Genomic DNA, 19,645 nt, shown 5'->3' with positions numbered 1-19,645 from the left:
AGATAATAGAAAGTGGCAAAGAGATTACTTAACTCTAACTGTTACCTTAGAAGTGGTAGCTGAATGTATTTACCACGAATTCTCCTCCATTTTTCAATGAATGTCTAGAAATTGAGAATGTGCTAGAATTTTCCAAGGAATCAAAACACAGGACCATAACCTGCACTTTTTATAGACACTTAAGTATGGACAGTGGTGTGTGAGGTGTACTACTGCAGATACAAACATCTCTGCTTGATACTTGTATATGCCAATTCCTGTAAAGTGAAGGTATACATATGCCACACGAAGAAAGGATTTGGACAATTACCAGTAACCAATCTCTCTATGTACATAGATAATAAATATCTTTTCATACAAGATTTTTTACTAAAAGAATTTTACATATCTTACAGCAGTGCATATCTGAAAAATTGCTTATTTAATGTTTTAAATACCAGTAGGGAAAACTTCTACAGATTGGGTAGAATTTTGAAATGAACATGAATGTTAACATACAGACAAACATATGGGTCTTGTACATCGCAAAAGGAATTCAGACCGTACAGGTCAGTACATTTGGGAGTTCTGTTATATGAATACGAAAATAAAGGCTGTGGAGAGATAGTCTTTTTCTGTTCACCTTGTTTTACATGAAGAGCTACGTGCAAAGTTGAAATGCTGCAATTTCTCAGCTTATATCCTCTTTGAAAAGTTCTATCTTGTTTCCTTAATAGTAAATTCACATTTATATTAGTATATCCTTGTCAAAGTTTATTCCCCCCATGCAAATTAGCTACTGTTGATAAATTAGTTGTTTTAACATAAGCATAGAAAACAAATGTTTCTGATTTTCTTTTCATGTTACTAGAAATCAATAATTTGGAGACTAAGACTTCTGTTAAATGAATGTTAACTAATTAATTTAGCATTGCTTTCTGTGTTTAATCTTAGTCTCGTATTCCATTAAAGTGTCTGTGGGAATTGTAGTGTACTAATGAAATGTGTTCTTTGGGGGAATTCTGGTTAAATATATATTTTTATAATGATGCAGATAATTGAATAGTACATTGTTTCAGGCGGATGTTTTCTGTAGTGTCTCCAGAAAAACATGAAATGTGAAGTGATAATCTGGTTGTTTTTTTTTTATGAGTCAGTAGTGAAACAAATCGTGTATGTCTTTTTCTGATGTATAGAATTGTAAATCGAGGAGATTTTCCTGTTGGTTTTTTTCTGCCACCTGCATAATATTTACTTTATTATTTTTTACTATATTTACTTACTTTATTACCTAGATAATGTGGTGTCAACATGTTTATTAATTTAATCTCAGCTGTGTCTAGAGTGAGCATGTTCATCTTACAGGTGAACAACTGATAAGCAAGTGGATCATCCTACTCCAGTTTTACATCATGGGTACAAATAAAAAGCTGAACTGACTTTTCTTGCCTTTAGTGTCAATACATTCCAGTCTGTGGTGTATTCTGGCAGCGCCACAGTCTGTCACCTGCTAGTCATCTTGCCAGGACAGTAAATGCTATCCTGGAAAGATATCCAATGTATTGTCTCTCTGGAGGCAATGATTGGCTGGAGGTGGGGGGAAAATAAGTAACAGAAAAACCTTGACAGCTGACTAAACAGCCATCCTATGTGCATTTGTAAAGACAGTTATCAGTTCCTAGGCAAAATAGTTTTCCTTTGTCCATTCTGAATTGCTGTGTTCAGTTTAGAGGACAGTTCTAATTTGTTTCAGTTGTTCTGAAATCTAATCCTCTTCTCTAAAGTTTTTCCATACTTTAAAGCTTGATGATATCTTTGAATGGAGTAGGCCTAATAAATCCATTTAAGTAATTAATAAAAATACTGAATAGCATGAAAGTGGTCTAAGTAGGCCTGAAATATGGAATGCTAATCTTATTGACAACCTTAATAAAATTCATTCTTAATAAAATTCTTACTTACAATCTGAATTTTAATTTAGTTTGGGATAGTGAAGCTTCAGTAACTGATTTCTAAATGTGCCCCTGCAGAATACTTATGAAAAACATTTTTACTAACTTATGAGGCTGTCTTGGGAAATATCACTAGTTTCAAGATAAGCAGCAGTTATTATTTTTAAAATACATGTTTTTTTTCTTTCCTACTTCATTTCATCTGTCAAATTTAATTCAGTATCGAAACCAATTGATGTCTCCAGAATGTTATGCTGAAATGAAGTGCATGCAAAGAATTGTTTTATTTATTCTAGAGACATCCAGAGAGCTGCTGTATTTTCTTTGTATTTTTCCATTCATAAAACTATTATTCTTTCTGTTGCTCCAATAAAATTGGGTAATACCTAGCTTGTATATAGATTAGTTCTGTTGTGATGACTGGTGTTGTTTCCTGGCTAGTTTTCTTTTTCCTCTCGATATATTGATGTCCATTTCCTTATATCTTACTTTTTGATATATTCTGTTTGTTTAGGGCATATTATACTAGGATTTTGGTCACCAATTTTGTCTCAGACTTGAAATACAAAAAACAACATGAACAACCAGAAGAAGAATAAATGCCAAAAGTAAAATATAGGAGAAAATGGCCATGTATTTTATATTGAGTGTTGAAATTATTTACTATTTCAGAGGGAGATTCTGTGAGCTAACAGGGTATTTATTCCTAATCAGGGAGATCTTTTAAACAATTCTTTTTTATATAGAAATGTATTTTGAGCATTGCTGTATGATTGTTGTTTTTTATAAGGTTTCATACTGTATATCTTCAGTATTGAAATTTTTGTATTTTACTGTGGTGATTTTAGGCGTTAACATCTGACCTGGAAAACAGGAAGAAGCAGCAGCAAAAAATGCTAGACCAGCTAAAAGAGATGCAGAGTTGCTACAAGGCTAGTGAGAATGGACGTAGGCAAACAGAACTCCAGACTGCTGAGTTAGCTCATCAAGTTCAAGAGAGTACCAAGGAAGCAGAACGGTACCTTACTGAATTCAAGCATTCAGAGACGCTCAGGCTGGAAACTGAGAAAAGAAGAGAAGATTTGAAGGTGAGAGCACAGGAAGCCATCCGACAATGGAAACTGAAGTGTAAGAAACTGGATCGTGAGGTGGAAAAACAAAATGAAGCTATAAGTGAACTGATGGATAAAAATAATCAGGTAAGATAGTCTTTATTTGTAACCGTCACATTTACTTTCAGAAATGAGTATAAGTTTATTTATGCAAGTTGTAACTTAAACTATCCACCTTCTTACAGTCTGGACTAAATTTTCTAATGAACTACAAAATAGCAAAAGGAACGCAATATTTTTTTAAATATTACAGAGTTCCAAATTCTGTTCTTTAGCCAGTATTGCAGCACCTTAATCAAACCTTTTTTTTCTTGTAAAGAAGAAAGTCGTGCTATGAAAGTTGCGTTTTTTTTTTTTCTTTTCACATTGCTGTTAATGTAGGTTATTTTTGTAAATTTTTAAATGATGAAGTTATATATTGTTTAATGTAGTATGCTCAGGTCACATATTTGAATATAGTATTTGTTTTTCCTGTGTATGTCAAACTGCTAGTATATCATAATGCTATATGGATTTTGACACTCTGGGCATATTTTTAATTCCATTATGTTTTTAAGCTTTTCTCAAACTCTAGGCTTATAGTGATACCTTTTATTGTCAAAGTCTACAGGTTCTGAAATTTTTGCAGAACAAAGCACTCTACTTAGATGTTAGCTTCCAATGATTTTCATTAAGTACTTTAGGTGGCACTGGATTTCTTTTTTATATTTCCTAGGTCCTCAAGGAGAAAGATGACCTCAGAAAACAACTTCTCTCTGCTATACACCAAGTAGAAAACCTTCAGAAAGAACTGGATGATGTGCTTACAAAAAGAGCCCAGCAGGAAGAACAACTTCACTGCAAAGAGGTAAAACTAAATGAAATGAAATCTCAACAACTATCTCTGGAAGAAGAGATAAAGGAAGTTCGAGGTACTGTAAATAAATTAGAGAATGAGTTGAAAAAGCAAATCTTTCTACAAAATCAGATGCAAGCTGAAAAGGAACATTTGGAGCAAGAGCTTGCAAGTAGTAACTCAATTCATGAAAAAGACCTGGAAAGACTCTTAGAAATGCAAGCAGATGTAAAAAATTTGAGTGCTGTGCGTGTGGAGCTTACAAACAGAATAGCAGAAGAAGAAAAAATCAAAAAGGAATTACATAAGAGCCTCTCAGAACTCCAGAAACATCAGGAATCTAAGCATGAAGAGATGACTTCAGCTAATAAACAGCTGAAGATGGAAAGAGAAGTTCATCAACAGGAGTCAGCGGAACTTCGATTAGAGTTACATAATGCTAAGATCAAACATGAACGAAACATTCAAGAGCTTACGAAACTCCTTAAACAAGAAAAGGATGATGCAGACTCTCAGATCAGAATGCTAAAGGTATCCTGTATAATTCCAAAAGCAATCTATTTTATTTCTTTTGAGGGATTAAAGTAGTAAAATATGTGTTGTAAAACATTTAACACATGTTATTGCAAGTCTTCATAAAAACTGTATTTTTATAGTAGTTTTAGAGCAGAAGTTTTTATTAGTTCACAAGTAATGGCTACCTATATCTGTGATCAGGACAGGAGGAGATGTGTAAAGCCCTAGTGCTTTAACGTCATTAGATCCTTTTTCAACTACTATTTTAATAAGTTATCATCATGGCCCTATTAGATTACTTGCTTTATTTCAGAGATGGTGCATTTTTCTAAAGATTTAAATTGCACAATGTTGGAGTACCGTCACTGTATTTAGAAACACTTTCAGAATGCAAATAGTGATCAAATAATAATTAAGATCAATTTTGATCATTTCTTTTTTGATGAGTTCTTAGAATTTCTAATTTCTGTACAATTTCTCAAGGAAGTGACACTACATGTGTAGTAATTTCTGAAGTACCAAATTTTATTCAGTAAGAAACAAGTTAATGTGTTGGGGTCACATCCTTTAGTCCTGATTCAAGGCTTATGCATTGGAAAGAAAGCAAGTATTTTAGTGGTTTACATGCTCAAGAATTGAACGTGGTGTAGAATTGAGCAAATTGAAATGGATGCTCTAAATTGCCATTTATTATTGACATTTGTATGAGAACTTCTATATGAGCTATACATTGCACTGTTATTTAAGCAATTTGATTATATGATTGAATACATATGTAAAATAGTATTTTCTGTGTTCCATTTTGTGTCTTCATGTCAGTGGAGGCAGTGGTTTTCAGGTTAGGTGGTAGGTTATCAACATAATTTGAGTGTGCTTCAGAAGCACTATAAATATATATTTCTCCTCAGTTCCATCAGATACTTTTAATTAAAAATTTGCCATGTAAAAATTAAACTCATTTAACCACAGGAAGCTATAAAATCCTTAAAACTGTAGTGATTGCTGATATACTTCATCATAGGTAATATAAAGAAATTAATTTCTTTTCTCACAAATACACAGAGTAGGTTAAAATGCATGCTTTCCACATCTTGGCAGTTAAGAATTGATGTTTCTTAGAAAAGCATGGTTAGTTATTCACGGCAGAACTGATAATATGTTAAGCACTGCATAACAGAGCCTTTAATGAAGATAGCAATAAAAAAAAAAAAAAAAAAAACAACCAACAAAACAAACAAACAAACAAAAAAAAACAAAAAACCAAACACTGGGTAGCTGTTAGTGGAAGGATCATTAGAAACAGAAAATATTTTGACAGGAAATGCTAAATGTTTTGGGAACTTACTTTATAATGTGTCTAGCATTGTTATATGAGTGATCTGTCCAGATAAGATTTTTTTTGCATGAAATTGCAATTGATGTCAAGGGAAATGTATTCTGGATGGTGGTAATCGAAACCTGAAATGATTGTGTCTGTTTTTCCCTTGTATGGAAAGGTCAGTGTTATTGAAGCCTTGATATTGATCCTGACAGTTGTGACTTAGCAGAATATTAAGAGAATTCACTTTTTTCCTTTTTTCTTTTTCATTTACAGAGCTATGACTTTATCCTAGACTTTTTAATCTACATACAATTTTTTACAGCTTCAGCACAGATGAGCAGAGAGCTTGAGGGAAATGAATTTTGTAAGATACTTGGGTAGGCAGCTCTTTTTAGGAGCACACAATGATAATACACAACAATTTCAAACATTGATTCAAACATTGTGAGAGCAACAAAATAGCTAATCAAAATAGCTAATTTGTGAGAAGATCTGACGAGGTTGTGGTGGTACAGGTGGTATAGTTTCTTAGCCTTTAGATTGCATTTGGATTTCACTTTTATAGATAGATTTTTCTATAGTTAATAGTGCGCATAGTGCATAGTTAAGCTAAAATTAGCATGATTTTAAAATTCTTTTTTTGTATGCTTTTGTTTGTTTGTTTGTTTTCCCTTCATTGCACTGTTTTTATGCCCAATAACCAACAGTCTTTTCCTATCACCTGGATAGTCTTGACTTTATTTATAATCTTTTTTCAACCTTTGTTGTAAGCAATTGTAAGCATTTCTGTGAAAAACAGTACAACATAACCCTGTTCAAAAGTTGATCATAGTAAAGTCTAAAATATAAAATGGATTCAATCCAGTTCAGTGAAATTATGAACACATCTGCCACAAGTGTACTAGAAATTAATAAAAATTAATGTTCTCAATTGTGACGCAAAGGTAACATGATTGAGGAACCTGTTTCTTGGATTGTTTCATACACTTTATTATACACTTACCTTTAGTAGGAACTGAAAAGAGAAGTGTATAAACGTATTAACTAGAAGTATTCTAGGTGTTGCATGCTTGTCTTTGTGTTTAAATTGAATTGTAAAAAATATTTTTCTTAATCTTTTTCCCAACATAATATATCAGGGCTGCTCAGAAAGTAATGCCTCCTATTTTAATATATTGGCCCACGGTGTTAGAGGCAGATGTTGGTGGTGTGGCAGTAGAGGTTGAACCTTCCCAGCAATATTCTGTTATATGTTATTTCTGTGTGACTCATGGCAGCAGAGGAGCAGTCTGACAAAATGGTGTCTGACATGGGGGTGTGTGTGAAACCAAGGTGTGTCATTGAATTCCTCCTGCAGAAAAAAACTGCATGCAACACCCATTGATATTCACTGACACTTGCTGAACATTTGTGAAGACCAAACAGTGGAAGTGAGCAAAGTGAAGCGGTGGATGGTACATTTCAACAGTGGGACAGTGGGTCACCTCCGCTGCTGCAGATTTTTACGAGTGCTGCATGCAGGCTCTTGTTCGTCACTGGCAAAAATGCACAGTTAATGATAGAGACTATGCTGATAACTTGAGCTCTGTAACTGCAAATTTGCTCTATGAAATAGTGTTACTGTGCTCTTCGTATCTGATGTAGTTTTCATGAAAATAAATAAGAGGTATTATTTTCAAAGCAAGCAATGGATATTTATAGTCCTGATTCTCTTCAGGAATTTACTCTACAGGTGTGGTTTTGTGTATAACTGCATCTTGCAATTCAACTATATTAAATCTGGTTTTGGATAATGATATGTTTGTGTAATTTTCTTTGTTTTGTTTTGTTTTTTTTTTTTTAATTTACTATTTTATAGTTCTGGAGAATTTCTCAAATCAGTCAGATGAATGAGAAGCAAATATCTAATTGAGGAAAGGCGTGTCTCATCTTTTCCACTGGAAACTGATATATTTTATTCACTCAACTACTTTGGGCTCTTAGGTCCCTTAGATGTTTTTTTCTCCTATTTTTCCTCTATAACGTCTTTACGAATAGTGTTAAGAACACACAGTTCTAGAAATGGAAAATCAACCAAACCTTTGAAGTTATTTCCCTGCAGATATAAATTTAGTATTCTTACAATGAAATGAGTTTTGGTATTTCTAATTCCAAATGATTGCAGTAATGGAAAATTTGCATAAACACAGAGCTTCTTTAAGTGATGTCAGCTGATGAGTGTAACAGACTTGAAATGCAGAGTCTGAGGCTTCTAATTACTTTTTTTAAAAAAACTGTATAGTACTACAGCATCTTACAGAAATTTACAGTGTACTTAGCTTAGAAGAATGTCAGTGCTATGTGACCTGGTTTTGCAGTTATATTTGCATTATTGGTAAAGTTCAGGACAACTCTAAATTGCAAAGGAAAAATCTGTATCATTAATTTTTTTTTGGCAGCACTAATAAATCATAATAATAACAACGAAGTCATATTAAGTCATTGTATATAATAACTTTACTTTCACTGTATGAAATGTATTTCCTTAATTGATTATTATTTTTGTGATATGTTTGCCATATTCAGATAACTGATTGCATTTAATATTAATTATCATTCTGTGATTATGTTCCATAGTCTTGAAACTCAACTGTCTGAGAATGATGGAAAGTAGTACATATAGTGACTTTGTCATCTGTTTATCTTTTACCTCCAGATGGAACTTGTAGAACAGAAGAGCATAGTCAAGACTCAGAGTCAACAACTGGAGAAGATAAAAATAGAATGTGATAAATTGACAAAAGAATTAACCCAGTGTGAAGAAGAAAATACAGAACTCAGGCGAAAATTTGAGTTTGTAAAACAAGAACTAGAGAAAAAGGTAAACATAATTAGTCTCAATTTTTTTTAACTTGAGATAAATGTCTAAAATAAAAGTGAATTATAAAATTAGATTTAGAATAGAAAATAGAATTAGATGTAGAATTATAGAATTAGCAAAAAAAAAAAAAAGGAACACTCCAACATAGGCACATTCAGTAACAGATGCTGTAGTACATACTTCGTATATAAATCAGTGCTGAATTATGAATCGTATCCCTCCATAGATATATTGAAACTGCTTATAAGTGAAGTATAAAAAAAAACTTATCAGAGTCGGAATATAAGTTTTTCTTATATATGGGTAACTGAGAAACTAACAAATATCTAATTATGCTCTTCCAATTCTCTTCTGTTCATTAGCTGCATCTACTCTTTGGTTGTGACTAGTATATTTACAAAATTAATGTAATTTGTTTTAGGGGTACAATTGCATAGGCTACAATTTCTGTTGTATGTGACAGCATTTTCATAGTTAGTAGTGAAATATCTACGGATTAAAAAAATGGGGGCAGAAGTTTAATTGAATTTTAGGATTACTGTTGAATAAAAATGGTTTTCAATTTCTATTTTTCTGTGAAAAATTTTATTAATGTTATTTTTCATCATTGCAGTGATTACATTCACTTCTGAGGTAATCTTAAACTTGCAGGCTATGAACTTGGAAACTGAACTTTGTTTTAGCTTGCTCCCATTCTAAAAAGAAGTGCTTTAGAAGTTCAACTCCGTCAGGCTAGTACAAAGTACTTCAAATGAAAATTCAATATTTTTTTGTCTTGGTTGAGATTTTAATCATATAATGTCTACTGGTCAGGAAATGTGGCTGTAGAAGGGTATGTAGTCTTCTGCAGAGAGTTGAAAGCTAGCTCCAACTTTATGTAGTATTAAGAAGATATGTTTTTTAGACAGAGATGATTGCTTATCTTTGAAATGTTTTTCTCAGTGCCAATCACTAATAGAGATCCTTTGAATACATTTCAGACATGCAGACTGTCAATTCAAGTTTCACTTGGGGTCCTATGTTTTTGACGAGATGCCTGTTTGAGCTCCAGGACAAAAGATTAGAAGTTAATTAATAAATATTTTATTAACTTTTTTTTTTAAAAGATTTTTTTAAAATAGGTTAAAAAACTTTTTTTAAAAATAGATTAATGATAGAATACATAGTTTTGTCTATGAAATCAGGCTTGATGATTGCTGGGGTTGGGTTTAGTGCAGTTTGTTCACAACTGATTTCCAGGAGAATATGGAGGATCAACTGAGGATTTTGAGTAATATGAAAAGGTGTAACATTCCATGGCAAGGAACTATACTCAGTGTCTGGATGTAGCGTGATTATAATATTGGAAGATAGTTATATAGCTGCTTATGCAGGTTACATTATTAATACATTAATACATTATTAATGCAATAATTTGTTGTTGCTCTTTAACTGCAGGATAAACAGATCAGTGATGAAGAAGATCATTTGAGAAGGATGGACAAGGCAAGACTGCAGTTTAAGGTTCAGCTGCATCATTTAGAAATGGAAAAGGAATCTATTCTCACCACGATCGGAACTGAAATTGATGCTGCTTGTGAGATTTTTTCTCGGGATTGCATGGAGAAATTCAAAGTAATTCTAAGTTTTTCAGTATGCTGCATTTCTTATTGTTTTCTTAATAGGTGATTGTAGCAAAATCTGCTAAGGCAATACCACTCAATTGGTATAGATAATTTAGGGACAGTAGGACTAGGGATAATTAGCTGATACAGATACAGCTGCTGGGTACTGGGTATTAGAATGAGATATTATGAAGATACCAAGAGGTAACTTTGAATTCATCAGAACTTGTTTTACTTTGTCTCCTGAAAGTAAACCATTTACTGGCAAAAGGCTTTCAAAGTACCATCAAATGTTGCTTTTTCTTCCACTCTAACAGCCCAGTAAGTCTCTGAAGGCAGTGTGATCAGCAAATGGCTGCTAGTGTCATGAAATTTAGGAGGTGGCATGGTCAAGTTCAGACTGCTCAGGTTAACCTCATGGCTGTTCTGTGTGCATGCTACAAGGCGCAATGCAACTGTTTTTCCAAGTCTTTACCTTCTGGTTCAGCCAAATCCCATATTTTTCCAAGGATAATATCAGAGAGTCAGATTTCTTAAAAAACAATGCAGCTTTGCTTGCCCTGACTCTCCCCATGTATGTTGGATCTACCTGTGTGTAATAAACTTCGTACAGTGGAATCCCAGCATAAGACTGCTGGTTGGGGTGAGTGCCACAATTTTCTTCCCACTGATTCCATAGAGGCAACAAGGCTGGTGAAGGGGTTGAAGAATATGCCCTGTGAGGAGTGACTAAAGGAACTGGGGCTGTTTAGTCTGGAGAAGAGGAGGCTGAGAAGAGGCTTTATTGCTCTCTTCAAATATCAAATATCTGAAAGGTGATTGCAGAGAGAGTGGGGTTGGTCTCTTCTCACTGGTGACAGATGACAGGACGAGGTGAAATGGCCTTAAGTTGTGTCAGGGTAAGTTTAGGTTAGATATCAGGAAATACTTTACAGAAAAGGAAGTTAAGCACAGGAATAGGCTCCTCAGGGAGGTGGTTGAGTCTCCATCCCTGAATGTGTGTTGAAAATGCATTTGGATGTGGTGCTCAAGGACATGATTTAGCAGAGGGTTGATAGGCTAGTATGCTTAGGTTGTGGTTGGATTTGATGATCTTTAAGGTCTTTTCCAATCTGAGCAATTCTATGATTCTATGATTCAGTGAGTTTGCATAATTTACCTTTAAATCTGACTTGCTCATAGATAAACAGTTCTACTGAACCATATACAGATATGATTTCCCGGCTGGACTTTATAGCAAGGAATATTTATTTGAAGATTTTTCAGTAAGCTGGAAAGAATATTTTCTCTTTTTCTAATACCCTTTTTAATGCATACTTCTTTCTCTCTCCCTACTGTACAGGCAATATCACTTACACCAACAGTGCTGAATGATCCTCATCGTTGGTTAGCAGAGACAAAGGTAATGGTCAAGTTGTCTGAATTGTTGCTGAGCAATCTAATATTCAGCCTTCATAATCATTTACTAGAAAGTGTGTTTGAAAAGACAGTTAAAAGGGGAAAAATTGCAAAAGCTTTCCTTTGTCAGCAGTTATGATATTCCCAGACTGTTATTTCAGCTGATAAAATAATTTTACGGATTTACTATTGACAAGAGACACTATAGCCAAATAAATAACAATTTACAAAACAAAACAAAACAAGAAAGTAGCTACAGCGATTTCAGTGATCTGTGTTTCCCACTGTATAAATTGAGACAGTCAGTAGATTATTCTGCAGGTTTATATTTAATGAGACAAGAAATAATTTGGAATAAGGCTCTTCTTTATTAAATCTAGATGTTATTTGATTGAATTCCTGGAATTTCCTTTCCACCTTTATTTACAGTTTCTGAATTCTATAATGTAATTGCATTTGTGCTTCAAAACTATTTTGAGGTGATGATTGGTGAATTACAACTATTTGGCAGCTTCCCTCCTGTTCCTCCAAGATATGCTTCTTATCCAGTATCTTTTAAAAGGATTCAGCTTTCAATGATCAAAGCAGATCATAAAGAAATTGTGGAATACATAAAAATTTCTGCTTTGTGTAAGGTGTACATGTAAGATAATTTGAGGTTATTGCTGATATATGGTTTAAGTAATACGTTTAGACCAGGAGAGGCTATCGCTATAAATAATAAAGATAAAATCAAAGAAGAGATGTTATGTATTTTTATAATTTAAAAAGTGATATTGTCATATTGAATAGACTTTTCAAAGTGTACCTAATAATCATTTGCGTACATTTCTCTTGTAAGTATCTTTAGCTAGTAGGGAGCAGTCTAGAATGAATGAGAACTTGAGACGTCATCCCTCTATTTTTCCTTTTTTTTTTTATAAATAAGTTATAAAAGTGTTTGTTAAAAACAAAATTAAAACAAAGATAATATAAATCTGGGACAATCATGCCATAATAGTTATCCGCATTTGCATTTCTGCATCATTGCAACTGCTTATGAGTATTCAAAAGTTGACGTCTTATTTTTTCCCTAAATTTCTGAATGACACTGTTTACACTGAGTCCAAGGAGTGGCAAAATTTGTAATAATAATGGCCTTGGAACTGATATTTTTAGTAGTATAATTAAATATTGTAATCACTTTTTCAACTACTTCTGCCAAACTACCTCTTTTTGAGAATTAATTTTGTTTTTCTCTTCTGAATGCTAGTTTTTTCTCCAGATTACTAGTCTCTAGAAAGTACAAATTTTCTTCAATACAAATACTTTTGAACATGATTTCTGAACTTTAATGTTAAATATGGAGTTTGTTTCCTGCATTTTTCTGAACATCTCCTGTTTGTAGCTAAAATTGTTTAAAAACATAGCTTTGAATGTATTAGGGACATTTATTTTAACTTTTTGTTAAAATATAATTTTTCACTGACTTTCATTTTATATAAACTCTCTAAGTGCTGTGTATGTTTCTGGTGTTCCATACTTCAAATGAGGAAAATTTTTTGGGAATGAATAGCAAATTACATTAATAGTGCTGTGGAAATCTCACAAGACTAGATAAAAATGACAGAGGTAGATCTTGTGTGGAGGCAGAAAGATGTCTGTGAAGCTCTACCTATTGTGGCTGACCTCCTGGAAGAAGGATGATTTAACAAAGGTGTTTGGAATAACATTTTGTACTAACTGGGAAATGAAATGCGCATTATTAACGTTAAGCTCAGGAGGAGATCTTGATGTCTGTATAAAGCTCTAAATGTGAATTTCCTTACTTAAGTACAGCAACAAAAAAAGAAAAAAAAAAAAAAAAAAAAAAAAGGAAAAAATCTGTGTATTGCTTTTGTGCATACAATTATCAGCCTAAATATATCTCTGTTGAGATTCCTTGAGGGTCCTTCTAATATATATGAGTGTTTTCTTCTATTATAGTTATGCAGTAATAGCTACAAATGAGTAAGCTGTGATTCCAACGATAATTTGTTTAATTAAACTTTGTCCTAGTAGTTTTATTGGAATTCTATTTATTGTCCCCATTTTCAATGTAGACTAAGCTGCAGTGGCTGTGCGAAGAGGTGAAGGAGAGAGAAAGTAAAGAAAAAAAGCTGCGACGCTACTTGCTGCAGAGCCAACAACATCTCAAGCACTTTACACAGCTGAAGGAGTCTGAACATCAGTCTCTCTTCAAAAAGATAAAAAAGCAAGAACAACTTTTGGAAGAAGTTTACAGAGAGAGGAGAGGTACGCTGCTAGTTGTCTTTTTGTTAAAAGGAAGAAAGATTTACAAAAGGTACTAGTTATTATTCCTGTGCATTCAGATGTAATAACTAGTTGATAAAATACAAATCCTTCTGTATTGCCGAGTGGAGTAAGACAAGCTTTGATTCTAATTGAATGACACTATATATAGAATACTACATATACATAGTTTTCCCCCTCTTTTGGCTTGAAATTTTTACTCTGGAGCATGACAGGATTGGTGGCAGCATCTGCACCATCTGTGTTTGTTGTGAAAGGAAAACAATAGTCTAATTTTACTGATCATTGCAAATTTCTGATAAGGATGGACCTCGCTATCTCAAGCCAAGTGCCAGTTTTAAATCTCAATTCAGTACTTGTAGCTTTCTATTTATAGTTTTCTTGGAGATTGAGCAGTATGCTGTTAGGAGTAGATAAACATACTTTCAGCATGAGCTCCTTTCTTGAGGTGAGTGCTTTATGAAAATAAGGATATCTTATTCTTTCATCATCCTGCTTTTCATATACCTGCAAGCTCACTTACACTTACTTCTAAGTTAATGAAACATATTTATTCAACGAACAGTATTTTGATAATAAAGCCAGAATATCATAGCAAACTCAGAACATAAATTTTGTACAGTACACCTTTATTTTCATGTTCAAAAACAGTTTATTTCACTGTCAGAGTACTTTGGTAGTAATGAAGAATGTAAAAGTCGATCTTTGTTATATCAAAACTTAGGTGAAATGGAAAATTCTGAAAAGCAGTCTTGGTCAATAATAATCCATATATTGCTGAGTTGAGTCAGTAGGTTTTACAGACACTTCCTAATTTCTGAAGGTTTTTCTAAAGATATTTGTTGTTTACTGTCATGGCTGCTTTTGAAAGAGAACTCCACGTCTACATTTTTATCAGGAACCTGGAAAATTAACTAGAAATTGCACGCTGTATGCATATTCATACATCATGGATCTTGGCAACACCAGAATCAATCATTAAGAATGCATGCTCCCATAGGAAGTTCAAGAAAGACCTTATCACTCTCTACAACCACATGACAGAAAGTTATAGCAAGGTGGAATTCAGCCTTTTCTCCCAGGTGACTAGTGATAGAATGAGAGATAATGGCCTTAAGCTGTTCTAGGGCAGATTCATGTTGCATATTAGGATGTGGCATTTAGGGACTTGGTTTAGCGGTGATGAATTGATGACTAGATAATCTTAGTAGTCTTTTCCAACCTTAGTGATTCTAGGATTCCAGTAGTAACTGGTGATAATTGTTTGCCCCTAGGTACCATTGTATAAAGATAATGGTCAAGTAAAAAGTGTAATGTAACTGATGCTGAGAATAAGGTAACAGGAATTGGAGCTAGAAGTTTTGCATGGGAAGAAGACAGGAAGTGCATTTATTATGAAAAAAATAATTCCAACCATTAAGGCTTAATCTTAGCACAACATTACCAAGGTTGGTGAAGATCACAGAGATCATCTATTCCACCCATCCACCTACGACCAATATTCCCCCACCTAACCCATGTCCCTCAATGGAACATCTAAACATTTCTTGAACACTGTCAGGAATGGTGACTCAACTAACTTCCTGGGAAGCCCATTCCAGTGCCAGACCACCCTTTCAGAGAAGTTTTTCCTAAGATCCAACCTGAATCTCTCCTGTCACAGCTTGAGACCATTACCTCTAGTCTTCTTGCTAGTTACACAAGAGAAGATGCCAAACCCCACCTTGCCACAACCTCCTTTCAGGTAGTTGTAGTGAACAGTAAGGTCTCCCCTAAGATTCCTCTTCTCTAGACTAAACAATTCCAGTTCCCTCAGCTGCTCCTCATAAGGCTTGTGCTACAGAACTCTCACCAGCTTTGTTGCCTTCGTTATCTCAAGGCCTGTGCTGAACATTTAGAGAATACTAATTATTTCATTTATGTACGTGTGTATAGTCCTCTTTTTCTAAGGTACTATCCCAGCAGAGGAGCAAGTCTCATAAGGCATCAAAAAAATGTGGATAGCTTAGAGCTAGGAGGAAAATGATTAAAGAAAAAGAAGTGGTCTCCATAAAGAAAGAAGAATGCAAACAATGAACCCAATGCTCGAGAAAGCATGCTAATTGACACAGGTTTCTGGGATCAGAATTTCCATATTGGAAAAGATTCTTTTTTTCATGTTTTCTCTTAAAACTTTGTTCTGGCCTTTATTCAGAACTCAGTACTGATAATGACGAGCCAATATTTTGTCAAAATACTACATTTTGGTCTGTTTTTTTAGTCATTTTGTATTTAGATTTGGTGTAGATTCACATCAGAGCGAGCTTTTAAGTAAGTTTATTTACAGCTTCTGGTGGCTGTCTTAATTATTGTTGAAAACATTTTGTGAAATATTGAAACAAAAATAAACAATAGCGAAACAAGAGTAATATTAACAAATAAAAGCAAAGCATTTTTGTAAATATTTTGTAGAATGATACAGATTATTTTCTTCACAGGAGCAGTAAGATCCTGCCAACATTTTCTACCTCCGCTTACGGAGAACATTGATAGAGAACATGCTTTGATCTTTCAGGCTTGAATGTTTCCATTGTTGTCTTTCATTTCATTATAGTTTTATTTCCAAGACCCTGCTATAATATTAATACTGTTTTAGTGTTCTTTGAATAATTATCTGCTAAGATAATCTCCCTCTGGCCCATTTTTAATTTAAGTGCATAAAGCAAACCTTATTTAGTTTTTAATTCTGTTGCATATATTTTCTTCAGATTTTCTCAAAAATTGATATCCTGTATTTTAATTTTAAGCTATAAACAAAGCTATAAGTAAATACTAAGCTGACAAGAATGGTCAAAATTAATGCTATTCAATAAGCACAAAAAGTAGTATGTACTTGTCTTGTGCTTTCCATTTAGAGAGAGCATTTGTTTGTTACTTGCAATTATGCACAATCCAAACTGAGGAGAGATCAAGTGAGCTAACTTGCTTTGGCTGCTTTGATAGATTTTTACCAAAGTATCCCATTTGCAATCTTCATTTGAAAGTATTCCTAAAAGATTATTAATTTTTTACATGTTTAGAGATAATAGAGCTTTTTAAGTTTGGATGTTCTGCTTATGGGGAAATAACCAACACTGGTTGTAGGTAAATAGAAACTACTTTATCAATTCATTACACTTGTTTTCTTGATATAATTTGATTCCAGATTGTCTAAGATATTTCTGAAGTTCTGAAACTTTGGTTTTGTGGTTTATTGGTATTGCGGTTTGTTTGTTTTTGTTTTATTATGTAGTTTTTGGACAGTGCCACAGAATTTGTGTTGCACGATTGAAAAAGGGAAGCAGAAATTTCCATTTACAAAGCCAATTAATTAGGTTCACTTTAAGCATAGTCTTCATGAGTGCAAATTCGATTTATTTAATCTTATTCTAATTTAATTGGGTCTTATAGGCAATGAGCTTTATAAATACAGTTTAAATTATGACTTTGCCTAACAGCAATGTATTTATGTAGTTTTAGATGCTGTGGTGACACAGGCCTTCCAGTAAAGTGGGTCCTCCACTTTTAATAGTATTCAATGCTTTAGAACAGACATATAGAATGAATAATTAGAATCATGGAATTAAAGTACAACAGAGATTTACCACAGGTAATCTGAGACCAGCTTCCTGGTATTTCTTTCATTTCATGAGGCAGCTGGTGGTTACTAGCTAACCAATAATTTTGGCAGATGGCAGCCTGTATTGCTTTCACCTATGCAGGACATTATTAAATAAAAGAAATATAAATTAGATTAATGAATGTGCTGCTTTGAGGGACAGACGGATAGTTGATGAAAGGGCTGGTTAGTCAGTCCTCCTTCGTAGATATTGATCTGTGGGCCAACCATTTTTTTTTATCATCAGTGAGTTTAGTAAGAAGAGCTAATAATAGGATAACAAAATTTGGAGTGTTAGTAAATTTGTTGATACATAGAGAAAGTGGATCCTGAGATCACTATGTTTCTTTTACCTAGTGCCCAAGAACAGACATCGCATTTATTGCTTTTTTGTACAATTATTTATATCAATTTTGAATTTGAATCACTGTGCCATTGATTTTTAATAACAGTGCATGTGACAGTGTATGCAAGATTAATGGACTTACCATATCCATGTGAATTTAATTTGCCTGCTTCAAAGTCTTGTAAACATAGTTTTTTTAAAATTTGGGTGGGTGACTGACTTTCATTCAACAAATCAATTACTTTCTACGTTGGTAGAAGATAAATAACAGAATTCACGTCTGTTAGTGCAAGATCCAAGAGCATGATGTATGAAGTGATACATTTAAATGTTTAGAAAGTGGTTTTTTTTTTTCCCTTAACTATGTTCCAAGACAAAGTATGGCTATTTAAAATTCAAATGCTTTTACAAAAAGCCCAGTTTTTAACTGTGATGCAGCTAATAGAGTGTAAACTTGTAGATATAAGTGACTTGGAAAAGAAAACTGGAAAAGCTATTTTCCCAAAGGAGAACACAGTACCATAGAAAAGATGTTAAACTGTAAGGAGAAAGCAATGGTTAGAGAATCCAAATGAAGGAGAGATGTTGGTTGGCTGTTATTACTTAAAATAATGGAAGAAGTAGCTCACAGGGAATACAAAGACAATCAGTAATGACATGATGGGTAAAGCAGGAGTAAAGCAAATGAATGAAGAATGAATTTACTCCTATTGTTAAGGTTCTCTGTTCTTTTTTGTTAGAACAGTTTTGAATACATAGTCTATTGTCTTTTCCCTTCTTCACTAAAGCGTTTGTGAAGTGAGGGGGAGCAGAGAGGCAGACGCTGATCTCTCTCTGGTGACCAATGATAGAACTTGAGGGAATGGCATGAAACTGTGACAGAGGTTGTTCAAGTTAGATATCAGGAAAAGTTTGTCACCAAGAGTGTGGTCAGGCACTAATACATCCTCCCCAGATAAGTGATCATGGCAGTAGGTTTGCCATAGTTAGAGAAGCATCTGAACTAACCTTTCAGACATATGGTGTGATTTTTTTGGGTGGAACTGTGTAGAGCCAGGAGCTGGACTTGATGTTCCTACTGGGTCCCGTCCAATTTGGGATATTCTGTGATCCTCTGAATAACTAGGAGTTTTCTTGATTTTAGGCTTTTGGCTCTGCTTTATTAATTTCTGTAGAAGTGTCAAATTAATGAAAGTTAATATTTGAGCCTGGGAGCACTAACTGATCTTACAGACTTAGATCTGCTTAAGTTACTGGTTTATTTAATGAAAAGTAAACATCAGCTCTGTCTGTACATCAAAAGCAGAATGGCAATATTTTGGAAAATGTACCCAAACCTTTTAAATATTTTGCCATATTCATTCATTCCTTCTAAAGTGTAAATTACTATTGTTTAGGCATTAGGTACATTTGTGTGATTTAAATTCTTAATTTCTGGTTATGAATGTTTTAGTGATGTATTTTTCTAGCCTTAGCTCGTATGAATAGCTTCAACAGTTTGGGAGCTATTATCTTAGAAAATATCCTGTTTCTTTTAAAAATTGTATATATACATTTACTAGGCAAATAGAATTGACTGTAGATTTCAGGCCCTGTTTATCTCTCTGTCCTCTTGTGATTTTTTCCATCTTATCTGAGATTTCACTAGTTTTGGTCATATTTGTCAGTGTGCTGGAGTACTTATAATCTTGAATTTATTTCTGAAGGCAGCTAATCCTGTAGATGTTGTGTTGTTAAAGAAGGTGATTAAAAGAAAAGGCTATCTTTTTCTGGAACATACGCCTTCCAAGAAA

At 33.7% G+C, this 19,645-nt stretch overlaps 1 protein-coding gene across 1 annotated transcript in view; it reads left to right on the top strand.

Moving 5' to 3' along the window:
• CEP128 (centrosomal protein 128) overlaps positions 1 to 19,645 on the top strand; it is a 92,578-nt gene that overhangs the window by 34,741 nt on the left and 38,192 nt on the right. Inside the window, exons 13-18 of the mRNA XM_042814980.1 lie at positions 2,780 to 3,130; positions 3,759 to 4,409; positions 8,411 to 8,575; positions 10,013 to 10,189; positions 11,522 to 11,581; positions 13,659 to 13,851. Coding sequence (XP_042670914.1) covers positions 2,780 to 3,130; positions 3,759 to 4,409; positions 8,411 to 8,575; positions 10,013 to 10,189; positions 11,522 to 11,581; positions 13,659 to 13,851 — 1,597 coding nt within the window. The remainder of the gene's footprint in view (positions 1 to 2,779; positions 3,131 to 3,758; positions 4,410 to 8,410; positions 8,576 to 10,012; positions 10,190 to 11,521; positions 11,582 to 13,658; positions 13,852 to 19,645) is intronic.

This window comes from Centrocercus urophasianus, unplaced genomic scaffold (assembly GCF_019232065.1).
Source record: "Centrocercus urophasianus isolate 14NV4802_14NV808 unplaced genomic scaffold, USGS_Curo_1.0 seq_14, whole genome shotgun sequence".
Classification (NCBI taxonomy): Eukaryota; Metazoa; Chordata; class Aves; order Galliformes; family Phasianidae; genus Centrocercus; species Centrocercus urophasianus.
This window is presented reverse-complemented; position numbering and strand designations above follow the sequence as displayed.